The sequence below is a fragment of the Erithacus rubecula genome, assembly GCF_903797595.1.
Source record: "Erithacus rubecula genome assembly, contig: scaffold_565_arrow_ctg1, whole genome shotgun sequence".
NCBI lineage: Eukaryota > Metazoa > Chordata > Aves > Passeriformes > Muscicapidae > Erithacus > Erithacus rubecula.
The window spans coordinates 44,192-62,666 of record NW_027635773.1 but is presented as its reverse complement, the minus strand read 5'-3'; the positions used below and the strand labels follow the sequence as shown (position 1 = coordinate 62,666).

The window sequence follows — 18,475 nt, the reverse complement described above, 5'->3', positions numbered from 1 at the left end:
AGTTTGTATCTCGTACTGAAGCCCTTCCCACATGCTCCACACTCGTAGGGCCATTCCCCCACATGGACTCTGCAGTGGCAGATCAGGGAGGATCTCTTGCTGAAGCTCTTCCCACAATTCGAACACTCGTGGGGCTTCTTCTCATCATGATGCTGCTCATGAATCCCAAACTCTGAGCTCTGGCTGCAGCTCTGCGCACTCATCTGGCCCAGGCTGGATCTTTCCTCCTCAGATACCCAAGATCTGTGTTTGCAGCCCACCATCATGAGGGATCTCCAGGGCTTTTCCTCCTCATTGGTTTCCTGTGCTGTGGAGCCACTCCAAATGGCCTCTTCCACGGTGGTTCTGGAAACAGCGATTTTTTGGAGGAGTTTCTACCCACTGTCTCCAAAGTCATGGGATTTCCCCCAATCTCTTTCCAATTGGGTGTGGAAGATGCACATGGGCCAGAGAGCATTAAAACAATGGATTTATGTTGGAGAAGACCTCCAAGGCAGGTGCCTGTGCCGGCGCTGCCGCAGCAGGGTGGCCGGCAGGTAGGGCGTGAGGAACAGCACCTGGCTCAGGGCCCTCTGTGGGGACAAGAGAGCACTTGGGACACGCCCAGCCCCTCCCAAAACAGCCTGGGAGCCCTTCAGGAACTTCCACCAAGCCTGGTAGGATTTGAAGGGTTCCAGGGATGGGGAAATCCCTCCCCCACCCGCTGCCTTCACACCTGCACAGATGGAAATTGCTGCCCCAAACCCTCCCTGGGGTCATTCACACCCTCCAGGTGTTGGGGGGGCACAGCTGGAGGCAGCACTGCAGGTGGGGTCTTACCTGAGCCCCCCTCAGCTGCTGCCACAGTGTGGGGATGGGCCCAGGGCTTCTCTGCAGCTTTTTACCTGCACCTGGGCTGGTTTTGGGGCTCACCTGGGCTGAGCTGAACTCAGCACGTGATCCACACGGAGCCTGTTGAGCGCCAGCACAGAGCCAGAGAACAAAGCCCTGAGAGCCAAGAGCTGGGCCAGCTGGGGCTGGGCACCCCCCTGCACCTGGGGACAGCCAGCAGGGCAGGTGACAGCCCTGGCAGGGGACAGCAGCTCCCACTGCCCCCAGGGGGGGGGAGGGGCACAGGGCGGGGGGGGGGGGGTGATGCTGGGGGCACACACCTGGGCACAGAGCTGGGCAGGGCAGGGGGAATTCAGGGCAGGGCAGGGGGCTCCAGGGGGGGACTCAGGCAAGGCTGGAGAGGGGTGGGCAAGGAAAGGAGAATCAGAGGAAGAGAAGGCAAGGCAAGCACAAGCCCGGGGGAAATGGAGTGCTCATGGACGGTGGGGGATTCACCTTACAAACCTCTGACTGTGATTTTGTGATTTCAACAAGGACACATCCCAATAATCCTTTAATTCGTGCTCTGAAAGCCCCTCCTCTCCCTCACCTTTACCCTCAGGGCTGGGGGGGGTCACAGGTGTCAGAATCGGGTGGGGGCACAAGGAGCAGCCGAAGGGGGGGAAGGACGGAGCCTTCGGGGCTGCTGGTGCTGGCTGCGGCCCAAGCTCAGGGCTCTGGGGTTCCCCCGCACCCCCAGGCTCCATCCGCGGCTCTGGGGGTCCCCGGGCTCCATCCGCGGCTCTGGGGGTCCAGCCGCATCCCCGAGCTCCATCCGCGGCTCTGGGGGTCCCGGAGGGCGGCAGGACGGGGCGAGCTGTGATCTCCGCCGTGCTCTTGCCCCTTCTTCTTTTCCACGCGTTGCTTTTTCATCTTTTCTGTTCTCCTGCTCTTCCAAAATCCACTCATCCGTCTCTCTCCTGAGCCGCACAAGCTGCGACTCCTGCACGGGCTGGGGGCTTCGAGGAGTGAGGGATGCCGGGGGCTGGGCGCTGCCCCCCGCACACCCCCCCGCTCCAAAGGAGCCCGTTTGGCGCCCGTTCGAGGAAATGCCCGTTCGTGGCACTGGCGACCCGCGCGCCCCCCGCCCCAAACGGCGGCGTCCCCCGCGCGCCCGGGGTTCCGCAGTTCTCGCCGCCACCGCCGGGCCAGCGGCTGCTCTCCGCCCGCTCTGCCCCTCTCTTGGCGTCTCTCCTTCTCTCTCTCCTGCCTCAAAAGCCACCAGCCCGCACCCGAGCCAGCCCCGCATCCCCCGCCCGGCGCTGCCCAGAGCCCGGAGCTGCCGGCTCGCCTGGAGACGCGCCGCGCTTGGGGCGCTGCCGGCGCTCGCCGCTGCTGCAGGTTGGTTTTGGGGGCCGGGGCAAGGGAGGAATGGCCAACAAACAGCATCGAAGCGAAGGAAGTTGGTGGCAGGGATGGGATAGGGATGGACGAGTGTTTCAGAGTCTTTAGGAGTGATGGGCTCTGAGTTCCCGTCCTCAGTCCCAGGGCAGGTGCGAGAAACAGCTTTGCTTGGTGGCTGCAGGACTGGATTTGTGTTGTTTAAGCACGGGGAGGGGATGCTGATTGATTTCTTTCATTCTCTCTGTGGCTAAACCCTCGCTGGGCAGTGCCAGCCCCAGGCAGTGCCAGCCCCGCACGGGGCACGGGGGTTGGAGGGAATGTCCCCGCGGCTCGGGGCTGCTGCAGCCCCCGGGGGCACCGGGAACACCCGGGGCTGGCCCTGCCGGTGCCGGGCACTGAACTGAGCATGGAAACGCATCAGCACAGGGGCATTAAATGCAGGGGTTTGTATTGAAGAGCTCTGGGAATCAGGGGCACAACCCCAAATCTGACCCCAACATGGATTCGAGATTGAATTGTTTTTATATCCTTTTCATTACATAACTGTATATTAATTATTAAACCCATATTGTTCTATTGTATACATTGATCTTATCTGAGTATGTATTGTAATTTTCATCAGGACCCGCAAATATCCTTTCTCATGATTCTTGTTACGGTTAAACAATAATTCAATTACCAAAAATATTTATATTTATATTTATATTTATATTTATATTTATATTTATATTTATATTTATATTTATATTTATATCTATATTTATATTTATATTTTATATTTATATTATATTTTTATATAATATTTATTTATACTTATATATATTTATTATTATATATTTCAAGATATTTAGTATTTATCATATGATGATTTCGCAGGTGCAGACAAAGTTCCCTTTCCCAGGCCTACCAGACTCAACTTTTCTTTCCACCCCCGCAATCTATTTTATACAATTCCCACGTTTTAGACCCATTTTAACTCTGCACTCTCAGAACCTCAACCCTCTCCGTGCCTCTTCTCCCTGCAGCAGCCGCCCCGTCCATCGCCTCCGTTCCCGGGAACAGCAGCCATGGTGTGCTCCAGCCCCGCGCTCGGAGCTCAGGAACAGCCGAGCTGCAGCCAGGACGAGCGCCCCGGTGGCGAGCCAGAGCTGCTGTGGCTCGCCAACCTGACGGGCGCGCACCTGGGCCTGGCCCCGATCTCGCAGGACCCCGAGGATCGCTGCAGCATCTGGGAGAACCTGGTGAGCCTGGTGGATTTTCAGTGCCCAGGCTTCCCGCTGAGCGCCGGGGAGCTCTGCCACTACATCGACATTCCGCGCTCGCCCGCGTCCTCCGGCGCCAGCGCGGTGACCGCCACCCTGGCCCTGTCCCCTCCCCTCCCCGGGGACATGGACTACAAGAACAACGCGCACCTCAAGCCGCCCTACTCCTACGCCACCCTCATCCGCATGGCCATGGAAGCCAGCAAGGAGCCCAAACTCAGCCTGGCTGCCATCTGCAAGTGGATCAGTGACAACTTCTGCTATTTCCGCCGCGCCCATCCCACCTGGCAGGTAGGAGGAGCTTTGGAGCCCTGCTGGGCTGCCCGGGGCTCTTTGCACAGCGCCGCGCTCCCGTGGCCGTGCTGATGCCACCGGCAGCACTTCACCCCCGCGCTTTGCTCTCTTTTGCACCCAGAGCTCCATCCGGCACAACCTGTGCATCAACAAGCGCTTCATCAAGGTGCCCCGGGAGAAGGGCGAGCCGGGCAGAGGCGCCTTTTGGAAGCTTCGCCCCCAGGACGCCGAGGGGCTGAGGAGCAGCAGCTGCAAAGGGCGCAGGAGGCGTCCGGAGCAGATCCTGGCGGGGTCGGGCAGACGAGCCCGGCCCGGAGCCCATCCCAGAGCTCAGCCCGGTGCCAATCCCGAAGCCCATCCCGAAGCCCTGCCCGGTGCCCATCCCGGTGCCAATCCCGGAGCCCATCCCGGTGCCAATCCCGGACCCATCCGACCCCTCCCGGTGCAATCCGAAGCCCTCCCGGACCCCTGCCCGTTGCCCATCCGGAGCCATCCGGATCCCAGCCCGGAGGCCAGGCATCCGGAGCCCACCCGTGCCCATCCCAGGAGCCTCCGGTCCATCCCGTGCCCATCCGGAGCCCATCCCGGTGCCCATCCCGGAGCCTATCCCGGTGCCCATCCCGGAGCCCATCCCGGAGCCCATCCCGGAGCCCATCCCGGAGCCCATCCTGGTGCCCATCCCGGAGCCCATCCCGGTGCCCATCCCGGAGCCCATCCCGGTGCCCATCCCGGAGCCATCCGAGAGCCATCCGGTGCCCATCCCGAGCCCATCCCGTGCCCATCCCGGCCATCCCGGGTCGATCCCCGGAGTCCCATGCCCATCCTTGCCCGATCCGGCCCATCCCAGTGCCGATCCCGGAGCCTGTCGCTGCCCCAGCCCCGCCCGCAGCTGCCTCGAGGTGGGCGCGGAGCTGCAGCAGCTGCTGCGCGAGTTCGAGGAGTTGGAAAGCGGCCACAGCTGGAATCCCCCTGCAGCTGCCGAGGCCTCTTGGCTGCCCAGCAGCGCCCAGGAGGAGCCGGGCGAGATGCCGGAGCTGAAGGACAGCGCTGACTGGGAAGCTCTGCTCGATCTCGGCCCGGAGCAAGGAGAATTCTCCTTTCTCGGTGACCTGCAGCACCTGGACTGGCCACAAGAGCCGCTCCTGCCTGAGCTCAGCCCCGCCAAGCCGGCTTTGGATGAAACCGTGCTGGCCACGGCTTTCCTGGAGGCGGCCTGGCACAGGGAGAGCAGTGAGACCCTCCCCAGCTGCATCCCCGCCGAGCAGGGGGCTGCGAACATCCCGAGCTCCCTGCCCGGCGGGGATGGGATGGATTGGGACTCCCTGACCCTCTTCAATCTCTAGTAGAGATGGAGATTAGATTAGACTAGACTAGATTAGGTTAGATTCAATCAGATGGGTTTAGGAGGGGCTTTGGGGGTGGCTGTAGATGGTTTTGTGGACAAGGTTTATTTTTGCTTCTTTCTGTTCTGTTTTTGGGAGTTTTTTGGGATTTTTTTATTTGCTTAGGAAATGATGTTGGAGAACTGCACAGATATTTGAGCCACTTTGCCTTTGGGTTTTTTTTTTTTTTTCATTTATTAACAATTTTTATGAGATAGATTAAAAAATAAAGTAGAGAAGAACTGCATGGTGAGTGTGTTGTATCTGGTGAATAATTTTTTATCCAGCATCCCTGATCTCCAAAATGTGCCACCACAGAAGGGGATTTGCTGGAATTCCAGGAGAGCCCAATCAGGAATGCTCAGTGGGACTCTGGGATTGAGCCCAGGAAAGGAAGGCATTATTGGAATTATTCACATTATTCACATCATTCACCCCGGGTGCCCAACCCCCACCCCAGCAGAGCCCCCCTGGGCACTGGCAGCAGCCCATCCCCCACTCTGGCAAAGACCCCCCCCACCCACACCCCAGAAAACCCCCAGAGACCCCAGGATGGAACAGCCCCCACCCACAGACACCCCCAGAAAACCCACAGGGCTGGGGGGTGACACAGAGGTGACACCGGCCGCAGGGGTGACACGACCTGAGGGTCACAATCCTCATTTTCCCCAATTTTTCACCCCAGGGATCCCCTGCTCCCCCTCCCCTGCAGGGGGTGACTCCAGACTGACCCCAGGTGGATCCCCAGCAGTTTTTGGGGTGCTTCCCCAAGAACTACCAGAATTTATTCTACTTTTACCCACATTTCAACATTACTGTGCTATCTTTGCATTCTAATACAATTTTTATTGGATTTCATCCACATAAACACCAGATTCTGGTTGATCCTGGCGCTTGAGCCCCCCTGCCCCCCAAAATCCAAATGTCCCCATAAATTCCTCCAAGCTCACACTGGATTTTTCATTTTTATTTTCCCAAATTTTGTGAATCAGAAGCTTCTCCTCAATACAAAATTTTCCCTCTTTTTCCTGAACAATGCTGCGTTTAAGAAGAATATGTAAGTGGAAAAAGGAGTCAAATGGTTAAATTGGATGTGAGTTGTGGCTGAATTCCTCAAGGGCGGGGCTCTGAACCCCACAAAAGGTGAGGAAGGGGGTGGCTCCTCCTTTATACCCCAAACAAGATTCAAAAGGGAAATTACCAGGAAATTACACCCTGTGTCCCCCCAAAGCCACTGGAGCCACCAATTCCTTTGGGATTTAACAAACCACCCAAATTTGGGGTGAATTCACTTTGCCACATGGCCTTGGATTCTCTGCTTGCTGGCCAGGGAGAAGCCTGTGCTGTTCTTGGGGAGGAATGTTGCAGGAATGTCTATCAGTGCTGTGTTTGAAGTCCAGTCAGGCATCACCTCGATAGAAAGAGCAGCAGAGGAGTGGCAGAAAGAAGAAAATTCTTCATGGTGGGATTGGCTTCCAAATTGGAGGCTGCTGTGAAATGAGTTTGTTGCAGTCACTGTAATCATTGCAGTGTGAGCACTTGGTGTGTTATGGTTCCATGTTAGAGTTGTTGTGACACTTTGTGCTGGGAAACGGAGTATTGAGACACAGTCTCAAGAAAAAGGGGGGAATTGATGAAGAGCATACAGAATAGCAACCAATCTGGCATGTTTTAAAAGGAATGCGAATTAAAAGGAATGCGAATTTAAAGGAATGCTAAAAGCTCTGAGGAATGAACTTGAACAGCACCTAACTCAAGAACAAGAACAAGAACATATGCCTTTATGCCTAATACCTAAATGTAAGGTTCTATTATGGTAATAATTGCTATGAAGTTTGTAGTTCGTCTCTAGGTCAAAGCACTGAGTGAAGTACTGAGGCCTGAACACCAGGCCCTGAGAGAGGTAGCCCTGAGCCAAAGCTGACCTCTAGATGAACCTTCCAACCAAATTTTATATTTGTATCAGCTCATTACTGAAGCTTTGTTAGCAATATGATATCTGTATATGTGCATTGGTGAAACATGGATTTATCTTCCTGTGTTTAGAAACCAGACAAGGCCACATCTGGCGTGTATGGTCAAAGTCACCTCCCTTGGCTCCTTCGTGAGGCCTGGCCAGGCTTTGGGAGAAACCAAATTGAGAATGAAGCCAGGTGTTATAGATAATAAAGAGATTCAGCCGAATTGAGTATAATCAAAAATAATTTTATAATAATTAATAATAATATTATAATAAATAATAATTTATTTTGTGACCAGGATACGCTCCCTGACAGCCACAATCGTGAGGGACAATGCCGAGCCCGGGATCAGTGTTGGGTGAACACCCTCTGATCCCCCAATGTTCACAAATCCACCTTAGTCAGTTGATTTTTCATACAGTCTTTCCTAGCCTGGAGCAGAGGTCTTTGTCTCCTTTCCTTGTTCAGCATATTCGCATGGTTTTCTTTCACTGCACTGAGCTGGACAAAACCATATTCTGGGAGACGATGAATTCTGATGAAGGCTGGTTCTGGTTTATGGGAAGATGGTATTGAGATCTATCTTGCAGGTCTTGGTTTATGGGAAGGTGACATTCAGATGTTTTTTTCCTGATGGCTCTGGTTATTTTAATCATGGGTGTTGCTGGGCTTTCATTGTCTGGGTCTTCCCTGGACAGTTCCTGAAAGAGCCATCTCTGCTGTGGCCATGGCTATTTACTTGCTAATCTGGGTTGTCCTGCTTTTGTTGGATGTTACAATGCTGTGATGAAGCAATTTGTGTCCTTTTCGTCCATGGCCCTCTTTTTTGTTTCTGAGTTTTTATTATTTTATTCATACAACACTGCTTATTCTACATTATTTTACAACTTTACACCAATTACATTATATCATATGTTACACAGGTGTTCCCTCACTAGAAGTAGTGTCAGCTTGTTTGTTTATCAGTGTAGAAGCTGGGCCCTCTCACAGCGAGGTTGGAGCCTCCTGGCCTTCAAAGGTGGGTGCACCTACAGGGACTCACAGTGTCTGGGGTGACTCTGCAGCCCTTGGCTGTGACAGCTCCCCCAGCTGATGTGTGCACCTGGGGGATGGCAAAGCCTGAGGGTAACTGGTGCTGTCTCTTTCTTAATCACTACAGGCAATCTTTGGTAGTGAGGATTGGGTGCATTGCTGAGCTTCTCCTTTTGTAATTCTTTGCACTTTTGCATTATATAAATTACTCTGTTCCTTAAGTCGGTGTCTGTGTCTTCGGTGCTGAACTTGTCTACTAGCAAAACAGGGCCTCATCCTAGGAAGACAAAAAAATATCACTCTAAAATTCCCCCTTCCTCCTTGTTCCCGCCACTTTATATAATGATCATGATGTCCTTTGGTCTGGAATATCCCCAGGGTCAGTTGGGGTCACCTGTCCTGGCTGTGTCCCCTCCCAGCCTCTGCTGCACCACCAGCCCTTCCCCAGCATGGCTGCACGAGGGGCAGGAAAGGCCTTGGCTCTGTGCGAGCTCAGCAAGAGCAAAACCATCTCTGTGTGCTCAGCCCTGTGCTCAGAAGCAGCCCAAACACAGCCCCAGAAGGAAATTCCCTCTGCCCCAGCCCAAACCATTGTTCTTAGCCATCCACCATGGCCTCGGCTCCACGGGTTCCTTTCCATGCCCCCAGCCCTGGCCATGGCCTTTGGGATGGTTGCCATGGCAGCCGACTCTGGCACAGACTCAGTGCCTGTGTCCATGGGAGCCCTGCCCGGCCACGGGCCCTGAGTGCGAGTGACCGTGACAGTCCCCCACCACGGTAGGAAAAAGGTTGATAGCCACGGATCCAACCTCAGCAAAGTGTCTCCTGCAGGTTGTGGTGGCACTGGACAGTAGCAACGGGGCTTTTTGCTGTTTGCCATGGCAATCCTGGTTCCGGTGCAGCCCAGGGGTGGCTGCCATGGCCCTCGGCCCAGCAGTGTCTTAGTGCCAGTGCCGGTGCCATCAAGCCCTACCAGGGGTTTCCATGGCCATTGCCGGGACAGGAGACCCAGGTGTGGTGTTGCAGTGCCTGCCATGGAAACAGTGCCCAGCCCTGACCCTTTCTGTCTGGCTGACCCGGCCTTTGCTCCTGGCACTGGGGTTTGCTGCTGGTCCCGCGGTGCCTGAGCAGCCAGCGTGGCACAGGGCAGGTGCCACGGCACAGCCTTGGCAAGGGATCACCTCTGGCTCTGGGCCAGGTTATTGGAAAGCACCAGATAGCTTATTTTGGCTATGTGGAAAAAGAGCATATCCTGACCTCCTCTCCCAGTGGAAAGGGAATTATGGTACGGTACTCTGTGAAACCTTGCAACTAGAAGTTTTTCTTTTGCCAGGACCAAATGGAAATCAATTGGGAATACCAGTTTATGAGGATCTAAAATGAAAGTAAAGGGATTTGTTTGGAGGATTTTAAAAATGGGGAGATGCAGAATGGCCCTCTGAACCTATATTGGAAAAATACGACCCAGCTGCCTGGGCACAAGATGGGAGTTGGGGATATCAAACCCCAATTTACATGCTAAATCACATTAAAAGACTCCAAGTGCTTTTAGAGATGATAACAAACAAAACTGATCGAGCAATGGAATTAGTAGCAAGTCAACAATGCCTAACAAGGGTTGCAGTATATCGGAATAGGCTGGCTTTAGACTATTTGTTAGCTGAAGAAGGAGGGGTCTGCGGGAAGTTTAATACATCAGATTGTTCTTTAAAACTAGATGACAATGGGAATCCCATCCTACATATGATGTCAGAAAAATAACTCACGTACCGGTACAAAAATGTGAATCAGTGCTAAAAACTAGCTGGTGGGATAACATATTGGGAATAGAGTGGTGGAATAAGCTAGGCTTCTTCCTTTTATCTGCTACAGATGGTCTGATATTTCTTCCTTGTTTGATTACCTGTTTTGACTGAACACCAGTGTAGTCCAAGGCATGCAAGTGGTAACAAGGCCTATAAATCTAAAAATGACTGTATCTGGAATGGCACAAAAGATCATGGTACTAAAGAAACAAAATAATATAGAAGACCTCTTAAAAGAAGGAAAAAATATTTAAGAAAAAAGTAGTGAATAATGGAGGCTAGAAAACAAGGATTATTGCTCAAGCCAAATGATTTATAAAAAGAAAGAGGGAGGATATTGTTATAAGTACATACTATAATATTGACTTTTATAAATATTAAAATTAATTCTATATGTATAATGTTGGAAAACTTTGCTGTATGAATATAGTTCCTTTTAGTTCTGCTATTAACAAAACTTAGAAACAGTGGTGTGATAAATATATATATTTTTTTTTGGACTATAGCATAGTGATACAAAAAGCTTTTGTTATGTAACTAACTGAAAGTATGTTAAAAGATAATCAGGAAATCCTTAACGTTCTTGGATTATCCTACCCTGATGAAGATAGCAGTGACACAAAGACCCCCAGGGAAGAAATGTATTGATCATCCACAACAAGACAAAACCACAAAGAGAAATAAAGGATGTTGGTTTACAGGATGGAAGGAATGGGTAGGCTGGGGGAGCTCAAAAGGAATGTTTTTGAATAATGCATGAGAGTCTATGAATATACAACAGGCTGATGCATTGAAAGAAGTGTTTTCTGAATTAGTGTGTACTCTTGGCTGAATGCCCAGAACCCAGCCTTATTAACCCTTTGCTTTATTGTCTTTGTCTCCTACTGTTTTGGGGAGTTTTTTGTGTTATTTTTGTTTGTTTGTTTGTTTGTTTTAAATTAAGCCTTTAAAGATTTACCAGGAAAGTGAACCTCATTTTTCACAGTTATGCCTTGGGGAAGGGGAACCTCCTTGGTGACACCTTGGACTTTGTACACACTTGAGGAAGGTGTCTGTTTTCACTGGGAAAACTGGAATTTAGATTGCTAAAATAAAAGAAGAAAGACCCCTCTTTGATTGTGTGCAGCCAGTTCTCCAAGAACTCAAGGCACAGCTTCTCTGACCTGACCAGACCTCCTTAGGAGAGACCATGGATCAGTAGCAGTCACTGCAATCACCTCTGCTCTAAAGAGAGAAAGATATCCATTAAAATAGCAATGTGGATTTATTAGAAGCCCTTTGAAATATTTCTCCATAACTAACAAAAAAGAACTTCCTAATGAACTGCACCAGAGCAGAGGGAAATCAAGGCAGACCTATGTTGGTCAGGACTTGCTTGATCCCAGTGAGCCCCGTGGTGCATTTGGTGCTGAGCCCTGGAACCTCAGGGCCGGAGAGGAGATTGGACAAACCTTTCCAGGAGTCAAAATCAGAGGAAAACCCAAAGTGTCTCAAAGCATTAATGGGTCCCACTGAGGTTCATCCCCAGCACAGGCTCCTCATGGACTCCTTGGAGGAGAGAACTGGAGGCCAGGATTGCACAAAAACCTCTCAGACGCTCAGTGTGGAAAGGAAATTCCAAAGTACCTTAAAAAAGGTATTTTCCTCTTCAGAGCATTTAATGTAACACATTACATGCCAAGCGTGCCTTCTAAAGCCTTTAATAGTGCTATGAAGGTGGGGGTGGGGCGGGGGGAGAGGGCAACAGGGTTTTCTACTTTTTCCTTGTAATCATTTTCACACTGAAAATGGAGTCATCTTCACATACTGAGTTCATGGTCTACCTCTTTACTTACAGATTGTGTGAATTAGGAATCATGCTCTGTGTGTACTTAAATAAAGTGAATGTTCTTGCAGAGATGTATTTGTCAAATATCTTCCCTCTCTTACCTCTCCTTCAGCTGCAGGGGCAGTGTCTGTGTGCAGAGGTCAAGAGAAAAAGAGTCCCAGCACAGCAGCACTGCCAGAGAGCAGCAGCACTTGGGTCTTTTGAGGGCTATACTTTCTCCATCTCCACCCCTGAGGAGATGACAAGGACAATTTTATTGTCCTTGTCCAAGACCTGAGTGCTCTGGCAGCTCAGTCCCTGTATTGCAGTGTATCTGTGGTGTGACCACAGGCAGGGACAGGCCATGGGCATGACTGGGACACAGCCAGGCTGCAGCACAGCAGTTCCACCAGCAAAGGGGATTTGCTCAGTGCAGTGCCCAAAGGCTGAAGTCTTTTTACTAAGCTAGTCTCCAGGAGAAGCCCAAGGAATGGGTTTTGCAGAGTCTCACTGCTTTGCTTGTTTGTCCCTGGAGTCAGTGCCATGAGATCAGGGTTCCACTGTGGTACTTCAGGGACTGAAGGCAGGGTCAGGTGTTTGTGTTTTGTGTTAGTGGTCAGTGGCCATGGAAGTGACAAATGCCCTCCAAGTCACCTGCCTGGGACTCTGAAACTGTGATGGCTCTGGTGGCAGGTGAGCGCTTTCCTGTAGGAAATCAGAGCCTGCCAGGAGAGCACAGAGGATCTGCAGGGACAGCCCATCCCATCAGGTCAGCAGCAAATGGAGCCCTGAAGCCAAATCCTGTCCAGTGTGGGGTCACCCAGAGACCAAGGACTGAATGTCTGCTGTGACCCAGGAGAGCTCTGCAGCCCCAGGGACACAGCAGGCACAGGGAGAGGAGTCTGGGCACTGACTGCTTTGAGCTTCAGGGACCTTCCCCAGGAGAATCCAGGCCAGCCCCAAGGGCATCTGGCAGCCCTGGAACAAGGCAGGCTCCTCTGAGCTCCTCCACAGCCCCAGCAGAGCCTGTGTGGGAGGGGGTCAGTGCAGGGAGCACCATCAGCTGCCTCTGTGTCCCAGGCTGAGCAGCAGAGCCCAGCAGAGGCAGCCCAGGGCCCCGGGCAGCACAGCCCCCGTGCTCTGCAGAGCAGCAGCCCCAGCTCGGGCTCTGGGAGCAGGGCAGGGGCTGCAGCAGTGACTGCTCAGGCCATTACAGACGTGTTCCCTGGCACAGGCTCTGTGGGCAGCTGGAATGTGCCAGGAGCAGAGCAGGAGCCCCTGGGATGCAGAGAAGCCCTGGAAAGAGGCTGCCCTGTCCCTGGGGCAGCAGCAGCTGCCTGAGGAACCCTGGGGCCAACTCTGCTGCTGTGCTGGGCAGTGGGGCTGGCCTGGAGGCTGCAGGAAATGCCCAAGCTGAGGATCTGCTGAGCATTCCAGACACAGAGTGGCTGTCCCTGACCTGCAGTGCCTCCAATTGTTGCTGCAGAAGGTAACCATGACTATGTCACCTGCACTGTTGGGCTGGGGCAAGGACAGGGAGAGGAAAAGAAGGAACCCTAGGTAATGTAAGTCTCTGCAGTATCAGAATGGTCCCCATGGTTCCATGGAGCCCCACAGGCTCACAATGGTCTCCTCGTCACACCAGGCCCCACAGTGTCACAAGGCATCTTTGGTTCTATGGGGCCCACAATATCTGCTTTGCCCATGGGCAAGGTCAGCACCGAAGACACAGACACTAACTTAAGGAACAGAGTAATTTATATATTGCAAAAGTGCAAAGAATTAAAAAAAAAAAAAAAAGAAGCTGGCTGGGCACAAGTGGGGCAGCACAGCAAACAGGGAGCCTGCGAGTCTCTTCCAGAGACTGCTCTGCCTGAGCAGCTCAGCCAGCGGGAAGGAGCTGCTCCACACGGGAACCAGGAACAGAAGACACTCCTATTTTATGGCATGTTTTCTGTTTTAAACTAAAGAAAAAGAAAAAAGAGAAGAAAAAACCTCTATAAAATGTGAAAGATAAAAAAAAAAAAAACCCCAAGTCTGCAGTGAAAAATCTTCCGTAACTTTTAATTCAGTTTAATAACTGATCTTTCGCAGCAGAAAACTCAGTTATTTACTTTGTAAATGAGTTGATGGCATTGATCCATTTTACTGGCCTCAGTAACCTTTCTTAAAAAGATTTTGAGGTTTATTTCCAATACAGTTATTTTAAATTGTGGTGGAATTGGAGTGAAGCAAGAAGAAATTGTTTTATGCCCTGCCAGCTCCTGGCAAGACTGGCAATATAAACTCTGTCACTGCCCAAATCCTTTAGGAGATGCTCTTCCTTCTCACCCTGTGAAAGAGCTGCACATTCCCTTTGAAACTGTCAGGGGCTTCTTAAAGACAGAAAGTCACACTTACAGCTTTTTGCTTGGTTTGGGAGTGCAGAACGGAAATTCTTCTTCCATCAGCTCCAGGCTGCACTGCCTTAGGAACACGGCCCCTCGCCAGGTTTTGCCCACTCGTGACACTTCTAGAGGAAGAAGAAAGTGCAACTGCACAATTCCAGCCAAAAAAGAATGAAGAGTGGGACATCCTGTGGAAATGCAGAGGTTCAGCTGTCACCGTGGAGAGTGTGGGTTCTTGCCCATTGGGTGTGTCCCCCTAACAGCAAACCCTTGGCCTGCAGGAGCGTCTCACTCACCTGCAAAGCAGAAAGCTCCGGCGGTGCGCTTGGAACGGGCTCGTCTGGTGCAAAGCTGTCAGAGCCCTGTGAGGGCAGAGCCCTGTGCCCAGGGCTGAGCCCAGCAGAGCCCTGGCACAGCCCAGAGCTGCCTCAGCATCCGCAGAGCCCGGCTGCAAGGAGAGAAACCAGAACCCGCCCGTCAGCCGAAGGCTCCTGTCCCCCATGTCCCAGCTGTCCTCAGTGCCCAGGCCACGCTGGCTGCACCTGGAGCTGGGCACAAACCTCCCAGTCACTGCTGCCCCTGGCAGCAAAGCAGGAGGGCAGCACATGTGCCCAGCCTGCAGCCACCATGGCACACCCAGCCCCTCAGCAGCTGCCCAGAGCCAAAAAGCAGCTTGGCAGCCTACTGAAGACTTTGTGGCATCCACCCCAGTAAGAGGGGGAGCCTTTGGTGCCTGGCCAGGCTGTGCCATGCCCAGATCTGGCAGCTTCCCCCTGGCTGTGAACTCACTTGCAAACGGGGTGCAGAGTGTGTCTCTGAGGAAGGTGCCAGAATCAAAGTCCATCATCTTCAGCTGGCCAGGTTGAGGAAGAGATTGTTGTCCTTGAGGTTGTCCTTGGTGTCTCCAGCAGCAGCCCCACCTGGTACAGCTTCTCCAGGGACTCCTTCTCTTGTCCTGGGGGCCAGACCAGGCTGTCAGTGTTCTGCCCGGGGCCCCAGCCCTCGGTGGACCAAACAAGCAAAACTAGGTGGGAAGGTGGCCACCAGTGCTTGCCACCCCAGGTCTCCAGCTCAGCTCCAGCCCAAGAGCTGTGTGTTCCCTTCTGATGACCCCTGCTCAGAGGTAAAGGCAGTCTGGTTTGGACTGCCACTGATTCCCAAGAGATGTGTGGAGCTGTTACTTGCCAGGCCTCTGGATGCAACTGTGCAACGTGCATCTCTCCCATCTTCTAGGGCAGACGAATGCCCTGCAGCCAAGGATGGTGGGAAAGGTCTTGTAAGGATGGCCTGTCCAAGGGTTGCATGGACAAACACCTCTTAATAATATCTTGGCACTCTGAAGAGAGAAAGCAGAAATCGCCAGTCAGTTGGAGAAGTTGCCCCCCCCATTGTCATGCCCAGGCCATGCTGGGTGTGCCCAGAGCTGTGCCTAAACTTCCCCATAGATTCTCTGTTTGGAGACGAGCAGGAGAGCAGGACCTGTGCCACCCCCTCAGCAGCTGACACAGCAGGATGCTCATGAGCCCACTGCTGTCTCCCAGCACTGGTATTCCCTCCCAGAGATGCCCAGAGATGAGGATCCATCCACCTTGAGAGAGCCGTCGTGGGAACAAGATTCGTCCCCAGATCGTCTCCTGGCCCCTCCTGAATGGGTGCTTCCCTGTGACCAGGTGGTACAGCAGGAGGCCCAGGGACCAGATCGTTGCTGCCTCGCCGTGGTAGCGTTGGTGGTAGATCCACTCTGGGGGGCTGTAGGACAGAGTTCCTATGGAATACAGATGGAGCTCATCAGGGGGATGCTGCTGCTCCCAGAGCCTGGCCCCAGCATCCCTGGGCATGCAAAGACTGCCCCAGTGGCACATGGTGTGACCCGGTGCCCTCTCGCCAGCACGTGGGACTCGTGTACAAACTTGGGGCTGGGAAAGAAGCCACTGGTGCTGGAAGAGGGCAGCAGAAGCCCTGGGAAGGCCTAAACATGACATACAAAAGAAAAACCCACCCAGTAGTGAAGAAAACCCACTCTCTTCCCCGCTGGCCCTCAAAAAATGTTAATAAGCCAATGTAAATGAGGGGAGAAGAGCAGTTCAAGCCCTTCCTCTCCTGGACAGCAAACCAGCTGGGGCACGGGGTCAGACCCCCCCTCCCTGCTACCCCCATGGGGGTTTTTATTGGCCTAGCTGCCTCAGCCCCAGCCCAGGGCAGAAGGCAGGGCTGGGAACTGGCTCTCCTCATGACCCCACCCAAATCAACTTGGCTCAAGCATTAATCCCATCCCAGCTGCAAAAGGGGGAAGTCCGAGGGCTACACCCAGGCTTGGGCCATGAGATGCCCAGGAGCATCCCTTGAGAGGGCTCACCTGCAAACTGGGTGTAGGCTGCATCTTGGAGGAAGGTGCCACAGCCAAAGTCAATCAATTTCAGCTGCCCGGTGGCCAGGTCGAGCAGGATGTTCTCGGGCTTGATGTCCCTGTGCAGGACCCCGCAGCTGGTGCAGTGCCGCACGGCGTCCAGCACCTGGCGGAACAGTCCCCGCGCCTCCTCTTCCGGCAGGAACCTCCGCTCGGCCAGCACAGCCGAGAGGTCCTGGCACCGCTCCGGATGCTCCAGCACCATCAAGAAGCTGTTGGGCAGCTCAACCCACTCCAGGAGCTGAATGACACCAGCACACCCAGAGGACACCTTGTCCAGCAGCACGATCTCCAGGGGTGCACGGGCGCTGTCGGGCTGCGCAAGGAGCATGATGCCGTCAGCGGGGCTGAGGCTGTGCCAGGGCTCTGGGGCTCCTCAGCCAGCCCGGGATGCTCTGCACCCCCTGCTCACCCCACGCCCGCTCTCCCTGCAGGGCTCCCGGTGGCTCCCACCCTGCCGGGCCCTGGCTCCTCTCTGCCCGGCACGCCCCGCCTTCTGCCGCTGGCCCCACTCACTCACCAGCTTGCCCCAGTGCTGGATGCGATCCCGTGGTACGCATTTGATGGCGACCTGCGAGCAAGAAGCGGCAGTTGGCTCAGCTTGCCGCCCACTCCGCCGCGCCCTGGAGTCCTCCTCTACCTCCTCTTTCTCCTCCTCCACCCTCCTCCGCCCGCTGCCGGCCCCTCCACTCACCGGGGCACCGTCTGCGAGGCGCATCCCCGAGAAGACGCTGCCGAAGCCGTCTCTGCCGAGCAGCGAACCCATCCGGTACCGCTCCTGCAGGGCCTCCTGCGCCTTCCCTGCGGGCGACATGAAGCCATCAGCGCTTGGCCCGGGGCCACACACGGCCCCCGAGCGCTCCCCGAGCGTCCTGGGCCGGGCATCCCCACCCGCCCCGGGCCCCGGCGGCTCGGGGCCGGCGGCCGCGCTGCCGAGCGGCGGAGCTCGGACCGGGGACGCTGCCGCGGAGGCGGCGGGAGGGGCCGCGCCACGTGTGTCCTTCGCGGGTCCCGGGAGGAGCCGGGACCGGGATCGGGACCGGGGCCGGGGCCGGGGCCGGGGCCGGGGCCGGGGCCGGGACTGGACCCCGTGTCTGGGCCGGGGCCGGGGCCGGGCTCGGGCCAGGTGGAGCCTAAGGGAGGCGATGCTGCCGCAGCTCCAGGCACTGATGACCGCCCAGCAGCGCCACCTCCAGTACAGCCAGAGCTGGGCCAAGGCGGGACTGCGACGGGATGGGCGGGGCTGCGGGGGGGGCCGGGCCAGGGGCAGCCCCGCCCGGGGCCGGGGGCGGGCTCGGAACATGGCCCGGAAAAGGAAGAGGGGAGAAGGGAAGAGAGGGAGAGATCCGGGAACACGACACTGGGGAAGAGGGTGCGGGAATGCGGGAGAGGGAGAGGAACAAGAGATCCAGAGGATCTGTAGACTCGCTGCTTCCACCGCCGCTGCTGCTGCCGCTGCTGCTGCTTCCGCTGCTTGCTGAAGCAACTGACGCGCCGTGGCCGTTTGTCCGTGTGTTCGTTTGTCCGTGTGTTCGTTTGTCCGCGTGTTCGCTCGTCCGCGTGTCCGTTCCACGCTCGCCCCACTCGCCCCATGGCCGAGCCCCGCGTGCTCCGGGGGCAGCCCCTGAGTCTGTCCCGGAACGAGAACTTTGCCCTGTTGAGCCAAGCCCCGAGTCCTGACTCCCGCACGGTGACACGGGAATCCCCTGGGTCCCGGCTGTGCATTGGTCCTGCTGAGGCTCAGACACTCTCGGGGCTCATTCCCTGGCTGGAGGATTCCTGCCCGAGCCAAGCACTGCACTTATGTCTCCAGCATTGCTTTCCAACAAAACCTGGGCAAGGCAAACTGTTTGTAGCTTATGGTATTTTAGAGTGTCTAAAACTCACAAGTCATTGATCTTAGAGGTGAGATCCATTTGGACTT

At 54.5% G+C, this 18,475-nt stretch overlaps 1 protein-coding gene and 1 long non-coding RNA gene across 2 annotated transcripts; both read right to left on the bottom strand.

Moving 5' to 3' along the window:
* Window positions 1–13,681: 13,681 nt before the first annotated feature.
* LOC306816403 lies at window positions 13,682–15,387 on the bottom strand. The gene is made up of 3 exons (XR_013777661.1): window positions 15,326–15,387; window positions 14,934–15,099; window positions 13,682–13,711 (listed from the first exon to the last, which is right to left on the bottom strand). It is a non-coding gene; the product is annotated as an uncharacterized lncRNA (long non-coding RNA).
* A 186-nt stretch (window positions 15,388–15,573) lies between these two features.
* On the bottom strand, window positions 15,574–17,365 carry LOC306816402 (serine/threonine-protein kinase pim-1-like; the record flags this gene model as incomplete). Its single annotated transcript, XM_079332842.1, has 5 exons — window positions 15,574–15,594; window positions 15,812–15,909; window positions 16,501–16,867; window positions 17,072–17,122; window positions 17,192–17,365. 5 exons carry the CDS (start codon window positions 17,363–17,365, stop codon window positions 15,574–15,576), a joined length of 711 nt encoding a protein of 236 aa, XP_079188968.1.
* Window positions 17,366–18,475: the final 1,110 nt, after the last annotated feature.